The sequence below is a fragment of the Uloborus diversus genome, chromosome 3, assembly GCF_026930045.1.
Source record: "Uloborus diversus isolate 005 chromosome 3, Udiv.v.3.1, whole genome shotgun sequence".
In the NCBI taxonomy this organism is placed as follows: Eukaryota; Metazoa; Arthropoda; class Arachnida; order Araneae; family Uloboridae; genus Uloborus; species Uloborus diversus.
The window spans coordinates 29,561,854-29,586,372 of NC_072733.1; the positions used below are offsets into that span (position 1 = coordinate 29,561,854).

The following is a 24,519-nucleotide window of genomic DNA, read 5'->3' on the forward strand; positions in this document are numbered from 1 at the left end:
TGTCATTGACAAAGTCCCAATGGTAAACGAATGCTCTGAGTCATTTCATTTTCAGTGTTCGATGTTAGGGCCACCTACATCACTAGTCAATATTATACAATTTTTTGCCAAAACCCTTCACGAGATAAGGGTTTAAAAAATTAGGGTTAATCTCAAATATTTTTAAAAGTAAATAGTCGTTATTAGTGCAAGATTTTACATACACCCTGTACAAGTTGTAAAAGAGAATATAAATTATTTAAACAGTAAATGTGGCTATTATCTTGTGAATCAATCAATGAAAAATGTATGAAATATGTGCAGGAATCAGAGAAAACAATGTGCAAGGGAAATAAATTGAAAATATAATAAAGATGGCCGTTTCTTAGTAGTCATCTTGAGGTGTCTAACTAGTGAAAGACAAACCACTGGTTTTGGGTACGAACAAAAAGCTAAATATGTATACTAATAGTCTCTAAATAGTAGACAATGAAGTCATTAAAGTATAAACAATAAATATTTTTTAATAAATAAACTTGATTGAAAAGTGAAATGATATAATTCTGCCTTATGTCCAATATAAAGATTAATAAAACCCATATAATTAACCTGTAATTACTATCACGGGGATAACATGAACGATCAAAGTGCTTCTTTTTAAATGGTTTGTTTATGGCAATTGATCATCATTCAATATTCAACAATTACTTATTTGCTTTGTCACGCAAAGGCGATGCTGAAAGAACGTCCTATTTCTCTCAGAAAACTCGTTCTGTACGAAAGCCTTTTTTTTTTTGTAAAAGTATTTTTCAATGTTTTTATCCACATTTGTACAGTGGAGGAATAATCTGCTGGATTTGTAGATTATCTCAAGGTTTAGAAAGAATTCATGAAAACGAATGTCTCCTATGGGACGATTATTTGAAGTACTTTCGTAGTTGAATGAAAAAAATCGAAAGTTGTATTGAGGATATGTAAACTGGAAAATGTTTTCTCTCCGTGGTAACAAATGCTGTTTCAAATCATAAAACTATGGCCAAAATGATAACAAAATTCTCTGCTATTGTTTTTGATTTGGTTACTGATATTAGGGGTGCTCACAGGGGGGGATTATGGCGCAAGTTGCGCCATCAAAATTTTTGGGGGGGATTTTTTTTTCCAGAACTTTTTTTTTCTTTCGAACATGAAATTTTTGAATTTTGGAAAGAAAAAGTATTTAAACTTATTCAACAAGAAATAGATGCATTAATAATGCTTTTTTCACGTACTCTTCAGGGCCGTCGCCAAGAGTTGGGGGGGGGGGGGGTGCTACACCCCCCAGTTTTTCAGAAGTGGGGCCGCCAGTTTCATTTTAGCGATGAAAACGAACGAAGAGAAAGGGAAACTCTTCGTTGTTTTAAAAAATTGAAATAGCAATTATAAATGAACAATTGAAATAATAGTGACAAAAAATATTTTTTCTGTAAAATTTGAATAGTATTTTTTTAAAATACAATTTAGGGACATCCATGATTCTCTTTTATTAAGAGTATCTAAGTAAGGGCCGTGGCTAATGTACGCTTCAAACATTTTTATTAACGCAGAAAAAAAGTATTCAGTACAGTACACGGTTCACTAGGCAGCAGAATGGGTATGCCTGCCTAGTCTGAAACTATGGGCTCGGCTCAAATTGAAGTATTGTGCATAGAGTAAAATAAGCATAATGGGAGGGAGGAAAGGCGACAAAACTAACATGGTACACGCCTTGTCTCTCGGCGGCCCTGGTTACACAAAACTATGCTTCATGGTTCTTCAGTTAAAAAAAAATAAATAAATAAAAATAAATAAATAAATAGGACAGCTTCATTAGAACAGCGTATAGGATAGGGTTCGCCGAAACATTCCCATATTTTTTTTTAATGAAAAATATTGTCCTGAAAATCATTGCTAGTGGAGAAAAATGTATGGATCACAGAAATAAATTTGAAATAGAAAAAAATAATAATAAATTAATAACAGTTAAATGCAAAGAGAAATTCAAAGTATTGTAATGAATACTCACACCAGAAGTTCTAAATTTTTGAATGTAAAAATCGTAAGTAAATCACAGCTTGATCAAGAGATGCAGGTGGCATATTTAAAATAAAATGAAGTGGAATAGAGATCTAAGGTATCGCAGAAAATTACCACATCTGTTTAAAATGTTAAAAGTCCTTTTTCCAAGGCCGCAAACGCTTGTATTGCAAGAAAGCAAAAATATTAGGAGGGAAATTGAAAGTTTTACTATGGAAAATCTAAGCAAATAATCGTGTTTGGCGAAGGAAAATTGGAAGAAAATATTACCACAATATATTTATCAGTAATTAAAACTGACAATGAAGATAGGAGAGACGTAGCCAAACTGAAAGGAAGAGTGGGAAACTCCAAACCCTTCTTTTTACATCCCCAAAGCTGGCCTGGAAGTGAATTTTTAAAATTAAGGTTTTGGAAAAATCCCGGAAAAATGTTCTCAAACCCCATCCTTTAGCCTAACATCATTAAAGATGGCCTACACCTGAGTATTTTGGACTGCAATTTCGAAAAACCATGAGAGTGCTCACAACGTAACCTCCGAGAAATGCCCTCTATATTAATCATTCATCCTCATCAAGATGGAATAAATTTCGTCTTTTGGACTTGAATTAAAAAAAAAAATCCCTAAGTTGTCACGAAACTGTCGTCCTCCAAATATTACCGAAGATCCTCAAAAATTTCATTGTTAAGGCTTCAATTTAGAAAATTTTTCGGGGAAGAGATCTCCAAAACCCCTCTAACAGTATTAATAAATCATCTACGATTGCTTTAATTGAATTTTAATTTTGAAAATTTGCCAGAGGAGGACTCCAAATCTCTCCACCACCCATTAACATTAACAAAAATCTTCTAAAACTGCGGTTTCTACGGATCGAAATTTTTTTCGAGAGAATGCCTCTCTCTCTCTCTCGCCAACATCATCGAAAAATGTCTTAAATCTCGCTTTTAGTGCTTCAATTACGAAACATTTCTGGTCGTGAGCCCCTTCAAAACTCAATCCCCCCCCCCCCTTTCATCGAAGGTTGGCTTAAATCACGTTTTTGGAGCTTTGATTTCAAGAAACTGGCGGTGCACTAAATTTTAACAAAAAAAGTCTATAATCACGTTTATAAGACTTCAAAATTTCAAAACATTTCGGGGGGGGGGCGCATCTCTTTTTCCCTTAATATCAACATAGATCGTCTGAAACTGCATTTTTTGAACTACAATTTTCAAATTTTTCACGGGGGAGAACCCCCGGTCCCTCCTTTACGTGTTATAATCAGAAATAATTCACAATTGGGAATGCGTGTTTGAAGTTTGCATTTTGAAAAATTACAGAACGATGACCCCGAGTCTCTTTCTCCGTTAACATCACAACAGATCGTATAAAACTGTGTTTTTCAAATAACAATCTTGAAAATTCCCGAGGGTGAGCCCCCGGACCCCCTCTTCTGTACATAATTAAATATAACGTACGGTTGTGTTGGGAACTTAAATTTGGAAAAATTATCGGGTGAGACTATCCTGGATCTCCTCTCCCCTTCCTCCCAAACTTAAAATATAGTTTAAAACTGCGTTTTTATGTCTTCAAATTGCGAAATAATGCAAGAAGTTAGCCCTCCGACATCCCCTAATTCTGACTGAATATTATCCTTACGATTATTTATATTGCTATAGCACTAAGGTCTAGTAATATGACTATCCGTGCTAAACCAGAAGCCAAATCTTCTCTCTTTCCGCATATTCGAACATGCGTTTGAAAAAATTAAGGCGCCGCCAAAACGTACCCCCCCTCCCCCACAGTTTTTTGAAATAGTGACGGCCCTGGTATACTCTTTAAAAAATTTAATGACCGTGTCTCTTTTTCAATGAAAGGAGCATCACAGACGGCATGGAGTATGTATCCGTTTCAAAGCTATATCAGACGATTAGATTTCTTTTCAATATCTTACAAATTTTCTGGAAGTAGCACAATTCTGCATGATAAATACGTGTGACAGTGATAAGAGGGAGGGAGGTCAAAAATGTTTTATTGTTTGTAAAAACTCTGACCAGTATGCTTTAGCCTTGCATTGATTCATTTGCACCTTGACAATCGTTAAGAACTAGTTTTGAAGTCCCTCCAATCGACAATTAATATATTTTCTTCATTAACTAACTTAAGCTTATGAAGAATTTTTCATTTCACTTTACTCCCATCTTCTCTACCATTTTTAAACTGATTGTTTCAATTTATCATTAGATGATTTTTATTAACTTTAAGTGATGTTGGTTTTCGCTGATGGAAGTAGAACAGTCTGTTCTTAAGGTGTTTAAATTATTTTTCGTGAATCATATTTACTTTCTTCCATATGTGATATGTATAGAAGGATATTTGATTCGTTAAAATTCTCGAGTTCCGATTTTCGATGCGTGCAGAATAGCTGAATCCATTTTTGAGGATTTCCGAAAAATATCTGTCATGGTGTGTGTGATCCATCTTTTTTGGCTTTGCGACTTCAATTTTGGAAAACTTCCAGGAGAGCGCACCCACTGTAACGCCAGAATGACACCCTCTTTATCATCAAGAGTCATCTAAAACTGCGTTTCTAGTAATGCAATTTTGAAAAATTTATAGGAGAGAGCCCCTGATTCCCCCCTCCTTCCTTAACACGATCAAAGACAAGCCTAGAATTGCGTTTTTGGAGTATCAATTTCAAAAAATTGCTGAGGGGAGGGCACCGAAATTCACCTTCCACTAACATTATCAAGATATATCGAAACTGCGTTTCTAAAGCTACAAGTTCGGAAATTTAAGTGGAGCGCCCCTCTCCCTCCTCCCCACTCTCGTCAACATTTAAAAGTCGTCTTGAATTTGGTTTTTAGGGCTTCAATATCGAGAAAATTCTGGGAGAGCTTCCGAAAATTCTTTTTCTTAACGTCACAAAAATCGGCTACAATTGCGATTTTAGAACTTCAATATCAGAAAAGGCTTGTCCTCCAACCATAGATAGCGTTTTTGAGACTTTAATTTTGAAAATTTTCCAGGGGCGAGCCCTAGGATCTCTTCTTTCCTTAACATTACAACAGATAGTCTAAAATTGCGTTTTTAGCACTATAATTTTGAAAACAAAGGAAAGCCCTCCTTAACACAACGGTAGATTATTTACTAGGACTCGACCGATGCATCGGCGTCGATGGTTCAACAATTTTGCCATCGGCATCGGCATCGGCCGCCGATGCTAACTTGCAGGAAACATCGGCCCATCGGCCTTAAAATACATCGAAAAGCCGATGGAATTGGCCGATGTTTTTGAAAAAAAAAAAGGACCTTTGTTGTTTTACTTTTTAATACAAAGTAAAGGGAGTTATTGTTTTCATATAAAGTTGTTTACTTAAATTTCAATATGAATTTCTTATTTAGTCACACCTGAAAGAGTTTTTAATACTGCATTCAGGTACCAAACAAGTTAATTATTGCGTTGTTTTTTGCGGCTGGATGTACGTGTGTATCTCTCATAAGTCATAACCCAAAAATGGTAAGCTGTAGAAGGCTAAAATTTTGCATGTGGGGTGTGCGTACGTTCCAGTTGTGCACTTCCCTTTTTTGTTTTCGATCGGGTGTTCTAAAAAGCCTATTTACTCATCTTTTGTGGCTATTTATTACTTATTTCAATGGAAAACTAATATAGCGTCTCAGACTGACGATCATTTGGTGATATATTGCCGAATTGGAGATTATGGAAAAAAAAATTGAGATGGCGAAACCGGTTCTGTTTCATTTTGTTAGATTCCCGTTGAACCGACGGTAATTTTTAATTTTTCGATATTTGTAATATGAATCACAGTAATGCATTCTTTTCTGTATCGCTTCGGCTGAATTAAAAGTTTGGGGCCCGTCGAAATGCATTTTGAGGCCCTATTTCTCTATCACAGAAGTTGTGAAACATTTATCATAAGCGTTTTTGTAACTCTTACGGTGCTCCTATGGTTATGGGGCTTCTCGCGCAATTGCAACATTTGCTATGTTTAAAATTCGCCACTGCACGTCAAAACAAACTCGGGTGCAAGTTTTAAAAGGGTTTTTCAGCTCAATGTTTATGATTGTTTTGAACTCTATTTTTTACGACTATTTTTTGTATTTCCGAGAACGCTTGCGTGCCCCTCATCCCGCTCCCTCAATTTCTGAAATTAAACTCTAGTTGTACTTCTTAGTTGCTTAAAACTAACACTATTCATAAAATTAGAGACATTTTTTTCAAGCTTTATCTATTGTTTAGGAAGAATTTAGAGCATTAATGTAAGAAATTGATTAAAGACGCTTTGAATGGTGACGTAATTCGGAAGTCAAAGGGAGTTTTGAATTTTTTCTTCGATAGTGCTGAAGTAGATTCAGAATCTCTCGAAGCGTTGGTGGTAGCGTTTCTGTATTAAAAAAATGAGGCCGAACTTGTGACCGAAGTTTAATGTTGTGAGTTACTCCAAAATCAGAGGGTGACCCTCCTAACCCACCCTCATCGTTTCAAGTATTTCTTAAATAATTAGCGATTATTTATTTTGGTCGAGAAATGTCATTTTGCGTATTTCTTATATTTGTTTTACCTATATTTCGTAATGCGCCATCTTCTTTGCATCAATAATAGCGATCGATTTTTTTTCTGTTGTAAGTAACTATTTTTATGTATTTATATAAAATCAATGAATGAGTTATTTTCGTTTTCATCATATTTTTAATAATATGTTATATAAAAGTTTCAAGGATTTTCTATTATGCAATTTTTTAAATTTCAGAAAATTATTGTTATTTTGAAAAGTTTAATTTGAACTTGTTTGTAGTGCTTCATGAAAGATTAAACAATCAATTTGTTCAATATTACGTGTGCAAACATCAGATCAAGTAGTATATGTATGCAGTTATTAACTTGGTGTAAATATTGAGTTTGTTTATTGTAGCTGCGTTTTAAGAACCTCGCTCTTTTCATGACTATTTCTTTTTTCCGCATAATTTATGTCACTGTTTTGCTTTTATAAAAAATGCAAACTTTTCTTTTCATAAATTTTAAATAAGTATAAAAATATTCCTATTATGATTTAACATTGTAATTTATCTGTTACCTTTTTTGTTTAATTTGATGACTAAAAAAAGTCTACGTGCAATCTTTCCACTTTAATTGTGTAATTTGTTGACGGTTTCATAGTTTTATTCTTAATTTTTTTTGAATGATTAAACAACGTAATTTAATGTTTTTTAACTATGTTTAATGTACTTAAATCCATACATTATTACAATATTAATGAAATCTTAGTGTTCAATATATATGTTCAATTTAAAAAAAAAAAAAAAAAAAAAAACAAATGAATTGGTTATCAAACAGTCTCTTTGTTTGTCTTTTTTTTTCTCTCTTGTTCTTTGTTTTCCATCGTACAGCAGTCAAAAAAGGAGAAGCATAACTACACCCTATACAGATTGTACGTATTACGATCCAAAAGTTCGGGGACAAGCTGTATAATATCTTACCCAGAATAGTTCACATTACCGAAGCACATTCACCTTCAAAAGGTCACCTTGAGGGACTATGTACTTCTTCTGTCAGTGTTCATATAACTTTTGGAAACACTCCTGGAAGCCATTTTTGCTAAGTTCTGTGATGCAGAAGAAAGCGGCGTCATTGATTTTTTTTTTTTGCTGGGAACAGGTAAAAGTCACACGGAGCTAAGTTTGACGAAACGTTATGTTATTTGTTTGTCATATCAGAGTATTGACCAATCGAACCGTGCATCCTCAACATGAAAGTCGCCTTCTTCCCCACGATGAAATTAAAGCAGCAGCGCTAAGAGGCTTTACAGGAGGTTGCGATAAATTTCTTCCAGGAGTCCTTCTAAAAGTTATACGAACGTTGGCAGAAGTACATAGTCGTTTAAGATGACCATTTTGTAGATAGATCTACTTCGGTAATGTGAACAATTCAGGGTAATATTTTTTTAGGTAGATATGAATGTACTCATAAAATAGAAATTTAGGTCGAAATCTGATTTTTTTTTGTGATTACAATTCATTATTCATAGAGAGGAAGTAAAGTGAATTGAATCAATGAGTTAGGTTCCACGGCACACAGATTCTGGGTTAAATATCGATTTATTTAGTTATATCTATGTACACAAGAACTATTCACATATGTACACGTTGATACCATATACGGTGCTCAGTCTTTCACGGTTTTTGTAAATCCACCTCGGGGACCGGGCACTACTCTCCCGTTCGTAACAGTCCACCTTTACGACGGGCACAATCTCTCCCGTCTCTACAGTTCTCTTTCAGGATCACGGGCCCAACTCTCCCGCTCCTAAAGTTCAGTTCGGACCTCGCTTGGTCCCGTAGAAAAACCGGCAGCCTCCGCGACCGCAACTGTGTCGTTCTCTCTTCGGTCTTCTCCCCCTTTCTCTCCGGTGGGTTCTATTTATAGGGGGTGCCTGACCTTCGGTCAACACGGAGGGCTAGGGGACGCACGTATGCAGTTTTTGGGTCTCGTAGCCCCTTCGCCCTGTCACGTACGCACCTTCTAGGTCACGTATGTCGTGCCGACCTAGTCCTAGCCTGACACAATGATCCTTTACATCCCTGACAAACTTATAAATTTATATCTGTTATTTTTTTTTTGAGCAATCACGATTGCTTATTGTTCTCATTTGACTGTCCTTGACGTTACGCTGATTTTATTCCCTCCCCCCGACTCTGCAGCACTCCCGCCCACCGTCCTCCGCAGGCGCGACTCCTCCGATCCTGAGCAATGTCCCCCGAAATCCGCTTCTCCTGGTCGGTGGCGTCCATGTCCTACACACGCTCATACACACACACACACGCTTATGTGCATACACAAGTCTATGCACACACAAGTCTACACATGCACAAGAACTTACACACGCAGAGAAACACACACACCTACGTGCATGCACAGGTCAACGCACACATAAGCCTTTACATGCATGCGCGCCTACACACACACACACAACTATACACACGTAACCGCCCAGGAGAATGGCAGGTTTGGGGGACAGGAGCAGTTTCTAGAAACAATAACTCCAATGAGTAGGGTCCTGTCGCAACTGGTGATTGCGAAAAACATAATTAAAAATATCAGAATTCAAATTATTATTTTTAAACTTTTTTTTTGCCATCGGCCAACGGCATCGGCCATTGGCCATCGGCAATCGGCCATTTGAGGGAAACAATCGGCCATCGGCCATCTTTGAACAATTGGCCAACAATCGGCATCGGCCCATCGGCCAAAAAATGCCATCGGTCGAGCCCTATTATTTACAACTGCGATTTTAAAGTTTCAATATTGAAAAATTACCGGGAAGGGGCCACCAAACCTTTTATTCCCCTAACATCATCAGAGAGCGTGTAAAACTGTGGTTTTAAAATTACAATTTCGAAAATTTTCAGGCGGAGAAACTCCCCGGACCCCCTATCTAAGTGACAATAAATTTCCGTTTCACGGTTCATATTGTATTTATCTAGTAATGACTCCATCCCAAGCCAGAAAGTTGTCCCTGTAATTATTCATACGTTTTAAAAATATAAATAAATAAAAAAAAAATAAGGTGTAGCAAAATTCAGGGGTATCCAAAACTTGTTTACTCAAGGTTCACGTTTTAAAATAAATTAGGGAAGGCAAGGCGGGTCAACAATCCAACAACATTTCAGTTCAAATGGTATTTGTTAGGGCTATCCCCAGCCTCCCCCCCCCCCGAATTTAACTGGAAATTAAACACTAAAAACTTATGTTTTAACCCAATTCGAAAGCGATGATTTTTTTGGGGGGGGGGATTTGCGCCATTGAGCTTGGGGGGGGGGATGGGCACCCCTGACTGATATTATACTAAGATGTCTTTTGCAAAAAAAAAAAAAAAACTTATCTGTAAATGTGATAGGGCATTTTTAAATTGTTGATTTTTCTCCTCTTGCACAATTCATCTAAGAACTTTGAGAAAGGTTTTGATGGCTTCAAACATGAGTTAAAAATAAGAATCAAATATGTATTCGTTTATGTGTTCATCGAATGGTTAGGCATATGGTCATATGTTTTGGATATCTTGACTAAAGCCCTAGATCGTAGCTTAAGTAGCGACACGTCCACCATCTTGGGGCTAAACAATGCTTTTTTCTATGTCTGCTATGGTGAAGAACCTTTTTTTGCTACTTGAATGTGGTGTTTCTTGATTCTGAATCAACATGGAGTAGATCAGAAACCACAATCAAGAAGCAAAACACGCTACTTCACCATAGCAGACATAGAAAAAAGCATCGTTTAGCGCCAAGATGGCGGACATGCCGCTACTTAAGCTACGATTCAGGGCTTTAATCTTGGCATGCCCTGGAACGTCTTGAATCTGTTCATGGAATACCTTAGAAGATAATTTCTGCCCGAGAGTTGGAATATCTGGTCAGATTATTGCTGCTCTACAGACATATTCCAGAAGAATATATTTTGTAGTAACTTCCAACATTTTGTTTTCATGAAAAGTTTTTTCGAAATTATTTTCATCATTACACTTTTATCAATATTTTTGGTTAGCAGAGTCAATCAGTTTTTCCCATTTTTTTATTATTATTTTAATAATTGTGACTTAGTATCCCATCCTGATGTCTCACTGCAATGTAATGTTTTTTTTCCCCAGGAATGCAGACAATGTTCTGGTGAACTGGGTGTTGGTGATCTATGTGTCGTTGCTCCAAAGTTAGGAGAAGAAGTGTGCTTTCACCCTGCTTGCTTTTATTGCAAAGTGTGCGAGGAATTGTTGGTCGATCTCTCATATTGTGTCAACGAAGATAATCTGTACTGCGAGCGACATTACGCGGAGCAGATGAAGCCTAGATGTGCTGCTTGCGATGAGGTACTAATTTTTTTTTTGAAAATAATAGGGGAGCGCATCTTCAATGGCGATTGGGCTCAAATGCTACGGAGCACCATCCAGAACGAGACCGTCCAAAATGAAATCGAAAATCCTCTCAAATTACCTTCCCCTAAAAATCTCAATGGCGTAGTCTGCGCCATGCCCCCCCCCCCCCCAATTTATTGTAGGTACTAGTGACGTGCGGTCCGCCCAAACTAACTAAAAAATGAAAATTTATTTTGGAGCAGATGAGCTTAGGCACTCCAAAATAAATTTTCATTTCTCATTTGTATGCTTATTTTTGACAGGAAGCATGAATTATAAGTTTTTTCTTATCTGGATTTTCACTGAAAAATAGTTTAAAAAACATTTATTAGTCGCTCAAATGGCTATTTCCCGGGAAAACGTATCCCCAAGAAAGGAGCGTGAAATCCGCAATGTAGTCCATGCACGGCAAGAAATGAAGGGGTGATGCACATGATAACACATTGACGCTGTCGCTCCTATCCAATGATAAGAGTCCGCTGTTGGCGGAAACCAAGCAAGCGGTTCCCCGTATGGGGACGCAGGGTTGCCAGGTTGACTTTATTTGAGCCAAATTTGAGAAATTCGGCCTTTTTTGACATCAGCTGACTTGGAAGAAACTTTTGACAGAAGATGAAGTTTTTTGGACTGAGATTTGTTTTAAATTCTTCATAACTTAAAAAAAAAAAAATTATTTGATCTTCTTAACCGTGCTTCAGCTTGCTGTTGTCATTTTGATGACGAATGGTTTTGTTTTCACGATGGTAATCACGATGGCTTTCGGTCTATGGAGTATTTATTATTCTAAGACGGTCAGTTTTCTAGGGCAGAATGCTGATCTTTGATCTTAATATGTAAATACTTTAGAGACGTTTTCCACTCCTATAAGCGGTGGCGCAGGCGCACTTTCCGAATGAGAATAAAGGCTTTTAAAGCACCACGCCTCTAAAATTTTCAATGTCCACATAGGCTCCCCATGCTCTTTACTCATGCTTTAACTATTATTATTAGAAATACATCTTTTCTTTTAAATACAACTCATCCACCACGTTTTTTTATTCTGTAATGGAATAGTTTACTGCTAATTAACGAAGAATGGACTTCATTAATCAATGAACTGTTAATTTAAATGCAGTATTTGCTTTTAAAAACTCTTAAACTTTGTGGTATTTTAGTAGTATTTTATAACGCTGCATATTTTTGAGCCCAGTTTAAGTCATCATTTGTTTTCTTAAAGTGTTGCTAATATGCATTTCTAATGTATTTTTTTAATTAAAGTTTTTTTGTATTACATATTTGTTTTTGCTGCATAAAAAAAAGTTCTATTCAACATGACAGTTACTAGAATTAACAGCCTTTACTCAGAAAACGCAGATATGCTAGAAACAAATATTATAAAGCATAAGTAATAATCTGATTCAATCAATTGGCTATTATACAGCTGCTTGGGCATTCACTTGGGCCACCGCACGTGCCTGGTTGGTACCCATGAAAATAAGAAATATAAAATTAAACCGCCTTTACAAAGGCGGTAAGTAATTTTATGTAACTGTTCTTGAACATAAAGCTTATTATGATTGAACTTAAAGCTTTGCATTCAGGACTGTTAGATTGACTTAGAACTTAAAACTGATGGAACTTAAAACAACGGATTAAGTCTTTTTAAGATGTTTTAAAAATTTATATTTCATAAACTATTGCACTTACAACTATAAATGATACGTAAAAATATAGATAAACTATCAAAGTTTTTTTGAAGGTAGGTAACTACTTAATCGTGCACGTTCCGCACTACGGCAGCCAGAAATTCCTTTCGGATGGGATTTTTTGGCCACCACAGGTCTTACACGGTTATTAACTACTTTTCTCCACATAACCCCATCTCTTAGGGATGCGCCTTAGGTTCGAGTATTAACTACTGTATTAGGATTGGCAACAATGCTAAACCCAAGATATCTGAGGGGTGTTTTTACCCCCAAATTCCCCCACTTCGCTTCGCCACTGACGTTCCGCAACGCTGGATATGCCGCGCAGGTGATGATGATTTGCCCTTTATGTGTTGGCCAGCCAGATCCCCAAACCTAACCTCATTTGATTTTTTATGAGGTTTTGCAAAAAATAGTGTTTATACACCACCATTGTCTAAAACATTGAAAACACTGAAAAATCGCAATGTGTAGCCTTACGAAAAATTGACAGTGAAGCACTCCAAAATGTATGCTATAGATGTGTGTCGCGTAACGAAAGGGGCTCGCATCGAACATTTGTGAGTGAAAAAAACTTGCACATATTGTCTTAATTTTTATGTATCATTTATACTGCTAAGTGCAATAGTTTATGAAATATAAATTTTTAAAACTGGAATATTCTTTTATGCTAATCCTGTATAATAAGAGCAATCATTGTATAGTAAAATTTTTCTTGTCTATCCTATGATCAAAACATGCTACAGTTTGAAATTTGATTGTTAGCAGGGTTACATGTTTGGGGGAGGGGGGGGGGGTATTTTCTCATTGAGACATTACTGAACAATTTAAATTGACACACAGTATAGGTTATAAGTACTTTGAATAAGATTCAACAATAATTATATCATACAGCTACACTTATTTGACCGATCAGCTATCCAAACAACTACAATTTAATGAAACAAAATATCCCTCTTAATTTGAAGCTCACTAGACCTTCATTAAGCAACTACTTTCAAAAAGTCTCCCTCTCAAAACGAAAACCTTTCTGGCCAGTAAAAAAAAATGTGTCTCTTACTGCTATTAAATCAGTTAGTTGCCATCAGGGGCACGCCGGTGGGAGGTCCCGAGAAATAATTGTGACTTCCCAGAAATCTTCCTTATTAGGTATATTTTTCTGATGATTCGGTTAATATCGACACAGCACTGCAGTATTGTAGTTAAAAAAAAAACATTTATTCCTGATGTCTCTTCTCATTAAATGTACGAAGGCATGTGTGAATGGTGTACATGTGGAATCTTTCATTCGATAAATTAAGAATTTCCCTCCTCCCAAAAGTGCAAGTCCGGGACGCCCCTGGTTACCTTATTGTTACTCTTGTTAATCAGACTGTTCTTCACAGGAGCACTGTTAAAAAAATGTTAAAGGTTACCAATATTAATAGGTATAACTTTACACGAATTCTGAAGTGTGTAGCATCATTGTTTAAAAACTCAAATTGTTGGAGAAAAAACTTGCACTACGATTTCAGTAGAATTCAAAGTGCAAGTGTAAAGATCTGAATCAACGCAGAGCAGGTAAACTCTTATTAGCGAAACGAAAACCGTCCTTGGTGGCCAAGAGGTAAAAACTCCTTCTCCGCGACCTGCTTGTGTTTCGCGTTCTGGGTTCTGACTTCACTCAGGGCATTTCCTCTCTTAGTGCGATAAAAATATCGTGTTTGTATATTTAAATAAATAAATAATTTATGTACATCGGTTTTTAAAAATCACGAACCTAATAAATCGTCAAGAAATTCAGATGAAGGCAAACTTTTTGTAAGCATGCAGAAAATTCTGGTGAAACCTTACACAGAAATGAGTGAGATGCTACGCTATAGTTACATTGCCATGGTGTAACCTTATACAAGCGATGTGTAACTTTACAACAGTTATATCAGTTAAGTTACTCCAGAGCAGTGGAGGCAGCTAAGCTTCCACCAGTTTTATGAAGTAAGGTTACACAAAACTTTTTGCAGTGAACTAATATTGGTGTTGTTAAATAATTGTTTTTCCAGACATTCCTCGCACCTCATTCCGGGAAAAGCGCTGTGTCTTAATGAGGCTTTGTTAGAATGGCATCTCGCCTTTGAGAGAGAAAGCGGTTCTACACCTCATTTAACATTTTTTGCACTTCTAAAAACAAGAAATTGCGCAGTTGGTGGAGCGTTTTTTTTTTTTTTTTTTTTTTCCACGAGCTTAAATTAGGCTAGGAGTAAGAGAAAAAGAAAAACTTTTAAAGTCAAAGTGAAGGGTTGTACGTCCATCTGCTTCTTTTTTTTTTCAATAAATGAATTTTATTATACTGTACTAACTGATATACCTTAAAAATGATACTTTTGTTCTTGTTCAATGATATTACTTTAGTACTGAACACCTCTCTCTTAAAGAATGAATTTCTCTGGAGCATGAAGCGGATGCTTTTTGAGATTTTAGTTGATAGAGTAGACCTATTAGTGAGTGAGCATTAGGGTGGATCGAAAAACACTTCTTTTTTTCCTAATCACTTTCTAATAGCACGGAAAACTTGCGCATTGGCATCCTTATAACGGGTAAAAAATTTTAAAATTTATTTTAAAAAATTGAAATCGCGCAAAAGCCCTCAAGTTGAGAAAAAATAGAAAATATCGGCAATTTTTAAAGACGCATATTTTTTTAAAAAAAATAATTTACTTCATTTCTAATAGAATAAAAAATATACTTTGTAGTTATCGAAATGTATAGAAAAAACTTGGGGCCACATTTCTCGATCATTTGAAATCGCGCAAAAAGCCTTAAAATACCATTTTTAAATTCATATTATTCATATATATCATTCATATTATTTCAAAAATTCTTAAGCTGACATACAGCTATAAATATATACTATTAAACATCCGTTTTAATGCTTTAAATACATTTCTCTCGTGATGAAATGACTGAGGACTCACCACGGGCAGGCCCGCCCGCCATTTAAAATTTTGCTAGGGGGGGGGGGGGGCAAAAAGTGAAAGGGAGGGAATGAACTACTCCCTGACACCCTAACTGCCGGGTCTAATCACGTGACGGTGGCAGCAAGTAGAGTCCCACTCACCACCCTACCAAATCAACCAACCAATTTGGGTGTGATTAATTATGCTGAAGTTCATTAAATTCTGAAGTCGTATCAAATGTTCTTGAGCTGATTGTTATTTACTATGAAAACCTAATTGGTCTTCAGGCTTGCGACATTTTCCTTCAGCCTGTGTCTCAAGTTTTGCTCACCTCTCTACCGATTGACTGCGGTATCAGATATTCAAGTTATGGTAGGGCTTTGGCTTTCAATTCATATTTAACATCCGTTGTAATGCTTTACTTATCCATTATGTTGAAATGACTCAGGACTCACTACGTGGATTTAGCAGAAAGTCGAGTTCCCCCCCCCCCCCACACACAAACACCCTACCCAACCAACCAACTGTTTTTCTGTTTAAGTTAAGAAAAATTTGACTTAGAATCAAATTTTTCATCAAAGATCTTCATCTGAATAATGTTGTCAACTTAATAAAACGATCTGGGTTTTCATGTCCGCAAACTTTTCCACCAATCTCTGTCACAAGTTTTATACATCTCTTTACTGACTGAGTATGGTACGGAAATTTCACATTTTCATTTAAATTTCCATACCCCGAGCACAGAAATTTGATCCAGAAAGAAAAGAATTTGAAAAGTGATCCGGAATTAGCTGTTAAGAATCCCAGACTCCTCAATTAGTCTTAGCGGTTAACTGTGCTAAGTGGGTGTTAGGACTTCAATGTTTCCCAAATTAGTCCAACAAGCGTAATGCAGATCCTGCAAAAACTATGGTAAAGAACTAATCTACTGTTTGGTTTGATATTAAGATGTATTACACAGTGAAAGACGGTCCGAAGCATAAACTAAAGGTCATTCAAACAACAAGACAGTTACCGAATAACATTAAAAGAAATCCTTGATCCCGTCATTCATAGAAACTCGTTATTTTGTCATCCAGAGAATATGATGATATCGGACTACACACAGCACATTCGAGAATTATCGGCTACCGGTGAATACTGAAAGCTTGAAATGAGCCGCCAGGATTCTTCAAGCTTTCATTAATTAATATTCAAACCGCAGATTATCCTGAACTTATTGATCGGCTCAAGTGTAAACTGATACCACTATGATTGTTGTCAAATATGGCAACAGAAGAGTTTGAACTTCATTGAAAGTCAAAGCCTTGCCATAGCTTGAATATTTGATACCAAACTCAAATGGTAGAGGGATGTGCAAAACTTGTGACAAAGGCTGCAAAAAACTATTACAAGCATGAAAACCCCGAAGGTTTTCATTGTAAATAGCAATCAGATCAAGAACATTTGATGCGAAGTCGAAATTTAAAGAACTTCAGTATAATGAATCACACCCAAATTGGTTGGTCGATTGGGTAGGATGGTGAGCTGGACGCAACTTGCTGCCAACGTTATCTGATTAGGCCATTTAGGGGTTAAGAGGGTGGTTCGTTGCCCCCCCCCCCTCTTCCACCACGACTTTGAGAAACAAATTTACATTTGGGAGGGCGTGAGTTTTGCTCTTTTCCTATTTTTTCTATTTTTTCTAAATTTGAGGTTTCTTGCGCGATTTCAATTTTTGTAAATATTTTTTTTAAATATTTTTCCCGTTATTTGGATGCCAATGCGCAAAATTTCAGCGTTGTTAGAAATTGATTAGAAAAAAAAAGTGTTTTTCGACCCATCCTTGTGAACATCTCGTAATTCTTAAAATAAATAAATAAATAAATAAATAATAATAAAAAGTTTTAAAACTTTTTCTAAGATAAAATTAGCAGCAGTAACGTCCTTCTGTTTAATTCCGTAAAGGAAACTATTAAAAAGCTCAAATGTTTATAGGCAACCATTTCTTTGAAACTATGAGATTAATTGAACGAGTATAAGCAAGACGAAATAAACGATGCAAAAAGATAATGATTGAATAATAAACTGCTTTAACTTTTTTACCTGACATAGATAAAATCTTAAAATTAAAAAAAAAAAAAAAAGAACGAACAAATGCTTTTTTCAAAAATGTATTAACTGCAAGTGATGGATTTTTTTTTTTTTTTTTTGTCCGCCATTGTATATTTACGTTGGTTTTTCATTTTAATTATCTTTTATCTCAAGACAATGAAAAGCTAATTTAAGTATTGAAAATTCAAACCTTGCATAAGGTCATTTACTTGTGACGTACGTTTTTTGACATAACAGAGAACCTGTTTTTCCGTTTCTGAGCGATTGCTAAGATGCCTCGCAATGTGCAGTTCTCTAAAAAGGAAAGTTTACAAATCTATTGTCTAAAAGTTCGTAGATGGAAAGTTGTGGACGTTGTAAGAAAAATTTTATGCAGTAGGGTTGGTGTTTATCGAATTTCGGCAAAGTATAATAGTTTCGAAGAAAAATATCGTTCAGGAAGCCTCCCCCCCCACCATCGATTTCAATCTTGCTTAAAAGAAACATTTTACTTTAATCAAAATAATACACACCAATATTTTCACAACGTGGGGCACACACCTCACCAAGGGACGTTTTGTTATTTCCAGGGGGAGGATTAGTTTTTTTTTCAATGATTTTCTTTAATTTACGTTCCAAACTTTTTTCTGTCCTTTTAATTTTTTCATGTTGTTTGAAAGCTTTTTTGAATTAAATGGTCTTTTAGGGTGATGCCACGCGAAAATGCATTCATATTTTGTGTCATACGAATCATATGTCACCATAGTTTCTACGTTTTAGACGTGGATCGTGACCAAAAACAGGATAGGAACCACCACTGATAAATCTATTAATTATTAATTTCAATAACAGAAAAATAATCGTAGAACTTTTTTTTTTAAAGTTATAATTTACTTGACTCCATATTGTTAAGTGAGCAGAAAACGTACGAAAATTTAAGCGCTTTTCTACTTTTTGTTTTTATTTCAGTTATAAATAGCATTTTATACGTGCTGTTAAAAAGCAATTCTGAACGAAATAATATTTTACTTTTTTGGTATTAACTTTTACAATGCACACAAGTTTATGTAGGAAGATGGAATAACTGTGCTAAGGTCATAGCTGCGAAGAGTGAAAGCGAGCCCTGCCCATCAAAGGATTTGGCCTAGTTTTTTTTCAATGTGAAGGAAGCGATTATATGTTTTCAAAATGGGGTCATTGTTGTCCGCTACAGTGTCTAGGCGGAGAGACTACCAAATGCTTTCCTGCCGAGCACTTACGGACTATCGATTTATGGGAAAATAAATGGAGTCGAATAAGGCTTACCGTTTTAAAGCAATGGGTCATAAAAGAAAGGGATGCTCCAGATATCATTTTTACTTCAAAATTAGCATCATTTCATCACGCATCTTGAGCAGTTTACTTAGACCAGTCTTCGGCTTGGGTGATATGGAGCACTAAGGCTCCCTTGCAACAGGGACGTTCATTTCGAAGTTTATTTTCTTGACGAAGTAAAAATGCTTCTGCAATGCTGTTAAACGGGTAAAGAGATGCTATATTTTTTGTTCAATCTTCTCATTAGCTGAGTTAAGCTTGTGCAAAGCAGAGTTCAGTAGATTCTGTCATCATAAAAATATTGCAAATACCTTTTGCCGATTGGAAATATATTAGTCGATGTGCAGTTACTTGAGTTTTCTTTCACTAGGATAAGCATGTAATTTTACACTGTCAGACAGAGAAGGGGTTACTCATTGGTATTTTATTTGAATGGTTTATTTGGAATTGGAAAGACCTCTGTAAAACATTATTTTTCAGGAAAAAGAAAAAAACTAATGAAAATTTGATAAAAGTTAAGAGCCCGATCTGTACTATTTAAATTTATTAGGCAGTGCTGCAGTCGGGAAAAATATTTGAGGGACCGCACCTCTCTCTCTTTTTATAGGATAGATGTCATGGCTGACGGTTTTCGTTAAGACAAAAAAATATCGGTTTAGCCTACTTTAGGCAGCTTTAATTTTAAAAAGCAGGCATTTTATTCGTTAAAAAAATGGCATGAAACCAATTTACATTAAACTTCCACTATTTTTACATCAATAAACCAAATATTTCGGGAACTATTTCATGGTCATAACTTTAAATTTTCATAAAACGGTACAAAATCAGATGGAATGTATTGAACAAGCCTATTGGAATCATCTATTTTTCTGATGTTAATAGGTAGCTTCGATGAAAAAGTTGGACACTCCGCTTGTTTCGGAAAATTTAGCAGAAACTGCCAAGTGATTTTTTTTTACCCGACTGCGCGTGTGCAACGCAAAGGAGGGTAATGCGTATGAGTCTATGTATGTATGTTTATCTTATGTGGCGTCGTAGAGGCTAATAGGAGTCGACCGATGTATCGGCCTGGCCGATGCATCGGCGCCGATGGTTCAACAATTTAGCCATCGGCATCGGCATCGGCGGCCGATGCTAACTTGCAGGAAACATCGGCCCATCGGCCTTAAAAAACATCGGAAAGCCGATGGAATTGGCCGATGTTTTTGAAAAATAAGGACCTTAGTTGTTTTACTTTTTAATACAAAGTAAAGGGAGTTATTGTTTTCATATAAAATTGTTTACTTAAATTTCAGTATGAATTTCTATTTTAGTCACCCCTGAAAGAGTTTTTAATACTGCATTCAGGTACCAAGCATGTTAATTATTGCGTTGTTTCTTGCGGCTGGATGTACGTATGTATCTCTCATAAGTCATAACTCAAACAGGGGTGCCCATCCCCCCAAGCTCAATGGCGCAAAATCCCCCCCAAAAAAATTTCACTGCTCTCTTTCTTTTAAATTAGGTGAAACATAACACTTTTAAGAGTCACACATTGTCAGTTAAATTTGCATCATTTGCAATCCAATTCAACAAAATAAAGTTGCTTGAGATTAAAAAAAAAAAAAAGTTACAACAGATGCGAAAACAAACTGCTTACATTTACGACAGCAATTAAAAGTGCAAGCAGTAGTTTTTTGTAAAAAATTTAGGATCTTGCGAATAATCGAGGCTAATACTAAAATTAGTTTAGCTACATTTGTAATTTATGTACAAGCCCCAGTTAAAATGATAACATTCAATTTTTCTTAGCCGTCGCCAGTTTAAAAAAATCTAAAGGGAAAGGGTATGAGTTTTAGCTAGCTCTCATCCCCCCTTTTTTCCCCCTTAATATATTTTTTAATACACAGAGAGAGAGGGGGGGGATTCAGCTTTTGATTAGCGTGGGAATCATCACTCGATGTAAGCAATACGACCCCCATAGTAAGTATAATATTGACTCAAAAATAATGGTTTCTGGGTTTTCTTCCCCGAAAAATTTACGAATTTGCAGTTTTTGTCGATCTTTGGTAATTTTAGGGAGAGGAGAGGCTTGGTGACCCTCCCGTGGAAATTTTTTGAAACTAAAACTCTAAAAACACAATTGCAAATTGCTTCGATTATGTCAGGAAAAGGGTGGCCAGTGACTGCTTCGGAACTGTTTTGAAATTGTAGTTCTAAAAATGCAGTTTTAGACAACCTTTAGTAATGTTAGAGATATCAAAATCTTCCGTTTCTCTTCCGTGGCAATTTTTCGAAATTCAAACTCCAACAATGCAGTTTTAGACAACGGTTTAGTAATGTTAGGAAGGGGGATCCGGGGCCTTCCCCCGGAAGTTTTTTGAAATTATAGTTCTAAAAAGCTGTTTTAGACGATATTTGGTAATGTTTGGCAAAGGAGAGGCTTGGGGACCCTCCCACGGCAATGCTTCGAAATTGAGACCTCCAAAAACGTATATTTGGATTGTCTTCGGTTATGTTGGGTAAAAAAGGTTCAAAAGATCTTCCTGAAATTTTTTTTAAATTAAAGTGTTAAAAACGCGATTGAAAGCCATTTTTAGGTAGCCATCAGTTTTTCAAATTTGAAGCTCCCTAACCGCAATTTTAGCCGACCTTCGTTGATGTTAGGAGGGGGAAGGGGTTTGGAAGCTCTCCCACGCACTTTTTATTGAATTGTCGTTCTGGAACACAATTTTAGGCAGTCTTCAGTAATGATTGGGAGGGGGGAATTCGGGGGAACTCACTTTTGAAATCAAAACACCAATAGCAGATTTAGACGATCTTTGGTAACAATAGGGAGAAGGGGGAGTTCAGAGACTCCCCCCTGAATTTTTTTTTTTCAAATTATAGATTTAAAATCGCAGTTTTAAACGATCTTTAGTAATGTTAGGCAGAGAAGTTCCGTTGCCCTCCCGGCAATTCTTTGAAATCGGAACTCCAACATCGTAATTGTAGATTGTCTTCAAGCAAGTTAAGGGGAGAGGTTGGGATTTCTTGAAATTTTAGTGCTAAAGTTGCGATTGTACGCCATCTTTGGAAATGTTACAGACTAGCAGTTTTTCGTAATTGAAGCTGCAAAAAGGCAATTTTAGCCGACTTTTGATCATGTTTGGTGGAAGTGTTCCCCCGGACATGCTTCAGAATTTCAGCACTAAAAACGAAACTTAAAACTATTTTTAATATTGTTTGCGAGAACTGCAGAGATGAAGGAGGGGGAGAGGGGCAGCCTTGGGAAAGTTTCGAACTTGTATCTTTAAAAAGGCAGTTTCAAACAAGCTTTGGTAATGTTTATGTTAGAGGTTGAGGGGCCCTCCGCAGGCAGTTTTTAGAAATTGAAATTCCAGATGATCGGCTAACTTCAATTGCAGATGAATTTCAATAGTAATGCATTTGAAGAAAAAAATTCACGGTTTTGCCGTGAATTTTTTTTTTTTTTTTTTGAAATTGATCCTTAAAAACAAAATTTAAGACGTTCTTTAATGATGGTGAAAGGTGGAAAGGATTTTCTGAAAGTGTTTTTGAGTTTGAAGCCCTAAATATGCATAACCAACAAAAATCGGTCACACACACATATCACATATAGAGACTGATATTCTCCAAAAATGATCAAACTTATTCATCTATTGAGCATACAAATTCGAGAATTTTTATGGATACAAAACATCCTTCTATGTATTAGATATCGAAGAATGTAAAAAAATGATTCATGAAAAATAGTTAACATAAGATTAAACTGCTGCACTTCCATCTGCGGAGTCCAGCATTTTTGAAAGTTTGGTAAAAATCATCTAATGATAAATTCAAAAAACTCACTTTAAAAAGGATACAAGAAATGGAAGTAAAATAAAATGAAAAATTCTTCATGAACTCAAATTTGTTTGTAAAGAAAATCTGTATATTAAAAATTGTTAGTCAGGTGCAAAAAAATGTTATTTTAAAGCCTAGTTCTAATTGAATTTTCCCGGTTTTAGTGGATCCATGAAAGGCCGGAGCAAGATGGTCAAAATTCTTATAAAAACAAAAAAGGTTTTAAAAATATTTTATTTCATCCATTTTTTATTTCTTTTTCATCGCTGTCCCACGTATTCATCGTACAGAATTATACTCGTTCCAGAAAAAATCATGTTGATTTAAAATGAAATCAGTCTGAACCTTTTTTGCAACATACTGTAACGCCATCCTGTGTCTAAGGTGATCTTCATTGAAAAAAAAACAAAGCTACTAAATTTTGGAAGATATACGTCAAAAAAATATAATTAATGCAACTTAATTATTCTCGTTGAAAAATTTTAATACTTTACTTTCCTCTAAAAATTTCATTTTCAAAAGAGAAAAAAAATCCCCCCCCCCCAAAAAAAAAATATGAGATGGCGAAACCGGTTTTGTTTCATTTTGTTAGATTCCCGTTAAACCGGTGGTAATTTTTAATTTTTCGATATTTGTAACATTAATCACAGTAATGCAGTCTTTTCTGTATTGCTTCGGCGGAGCTACAAGTTTGGGACCCGTCGAAATACCTTTTTGGGGCCCTATTTCTCTATCACAGAAGTTGTAAAACATTTATCATAAGCATTTTTGTAACTTCTACGGTGCCCCTATGGTTATGGGCCTCTCGCGCACTTGCAACATTTGCTAAATTTTAAATCCGCCACTGCACGTCAAAACACACTCGGGTGCAAGTTTTAAAAGGGTTTTTCTGCTCAATGTTTATGATTGTTTTGAACTCTATTTTTAAGACTATTTTTTGTATTTCCGAGAACACTTGCGTACCCCTCCTCTCACTCCCTCATTTTCTGAAATTAAACTCTAGTTGTACTTCTTAGTTGTTTAAAACTAACACCATTCCTAAAATTAGAGATTTTTTTTTTCAAGCTTTATCTATTGTTTAGGAAGAATTTAGAGCATTAATGTAAGAAATTGATTAAAGACGTTTTGAATGGTGACATAATTCGGAAATCAAAGGGACTTTTGAATTTTTTCTTCGGAAGTGCTTAAGTAGATTCAGAAACTCTTCCGAGGCGTTGGTGGTAGCGGTTCTGTATTAAAAAAAATGATCTTTCAAATCCCTGACAATCTTATCAATTTATTTCTGTTAGATTTTTTTGAGCAATCGCGATTGCTTATTCATCTCATTTGACTGTCCTTGACGTTACGCTGATTTTATTTCCCCCTCCCCCGCCTCCCTCTGCCGCACTCCCGCCCATCGTCCTCCGTAGGCGCGGCTCCTCCGGTCCTGAGCAATGTCCCCCGAAATCCGCTTCTCCTGGTCGGTGGCGTCCATGTCCTACACACGCTCACACACACACACACACACACCTATGTCCATACACAAGTCTATGCACACACAAGCTTACACATGCACAAGCACCTACACACACACACACACACACAGAGATAGAGACATACACGCCTACGTGTGTGCACAAGTCTACGCACACACAAGCCTACATACACACACAACTATACACACGTAAACGCCCAGGAGAAGGGCAGGTTTGGGGGAAAGGAGCAGTTTCTAGAAACAATAACTCCAATGAGTGGGGTCCTGTCGCAACTCGTGA

The 24,519-nt window shown here is 36.1% G+C and overlaps 1 protein-coding gene and 1 long non-coding RNA gene across 2 annotated transcripts in view; one reads left to right on the forward strand and one right to left on the reverse strand.

The window, feature by feature from the left end:
- The window catches only part of LOC129218601 (uncharacterized), a 406,807-nt gene that overhangs the window by 319,621 nt on the left and 62,667 nt on the right, over positions 1-24,519 (reverse strand). The gene's annotated exons all lie outside the window — the stretch shown is intronic.
- The window catches only part of LOC129218600 (prickle planar cell polarity protein 3-A-like), a 430,827-nt gene that overhangs the window by 263,631 nt on the left and 142,677 nt on the right, over positions 1-24,519 (forward strand). The window contains exon 5 of the mRNA XM_054852918.1: positions 10,675-10,890. Within this exon, the coding sequence (XP_054708893.1) occupies positions 10,675-10,890 (216 nt within the window). The remainder of the gene's footprint in view (positions 1-10,674; positions 10,891-24,519) is intronic.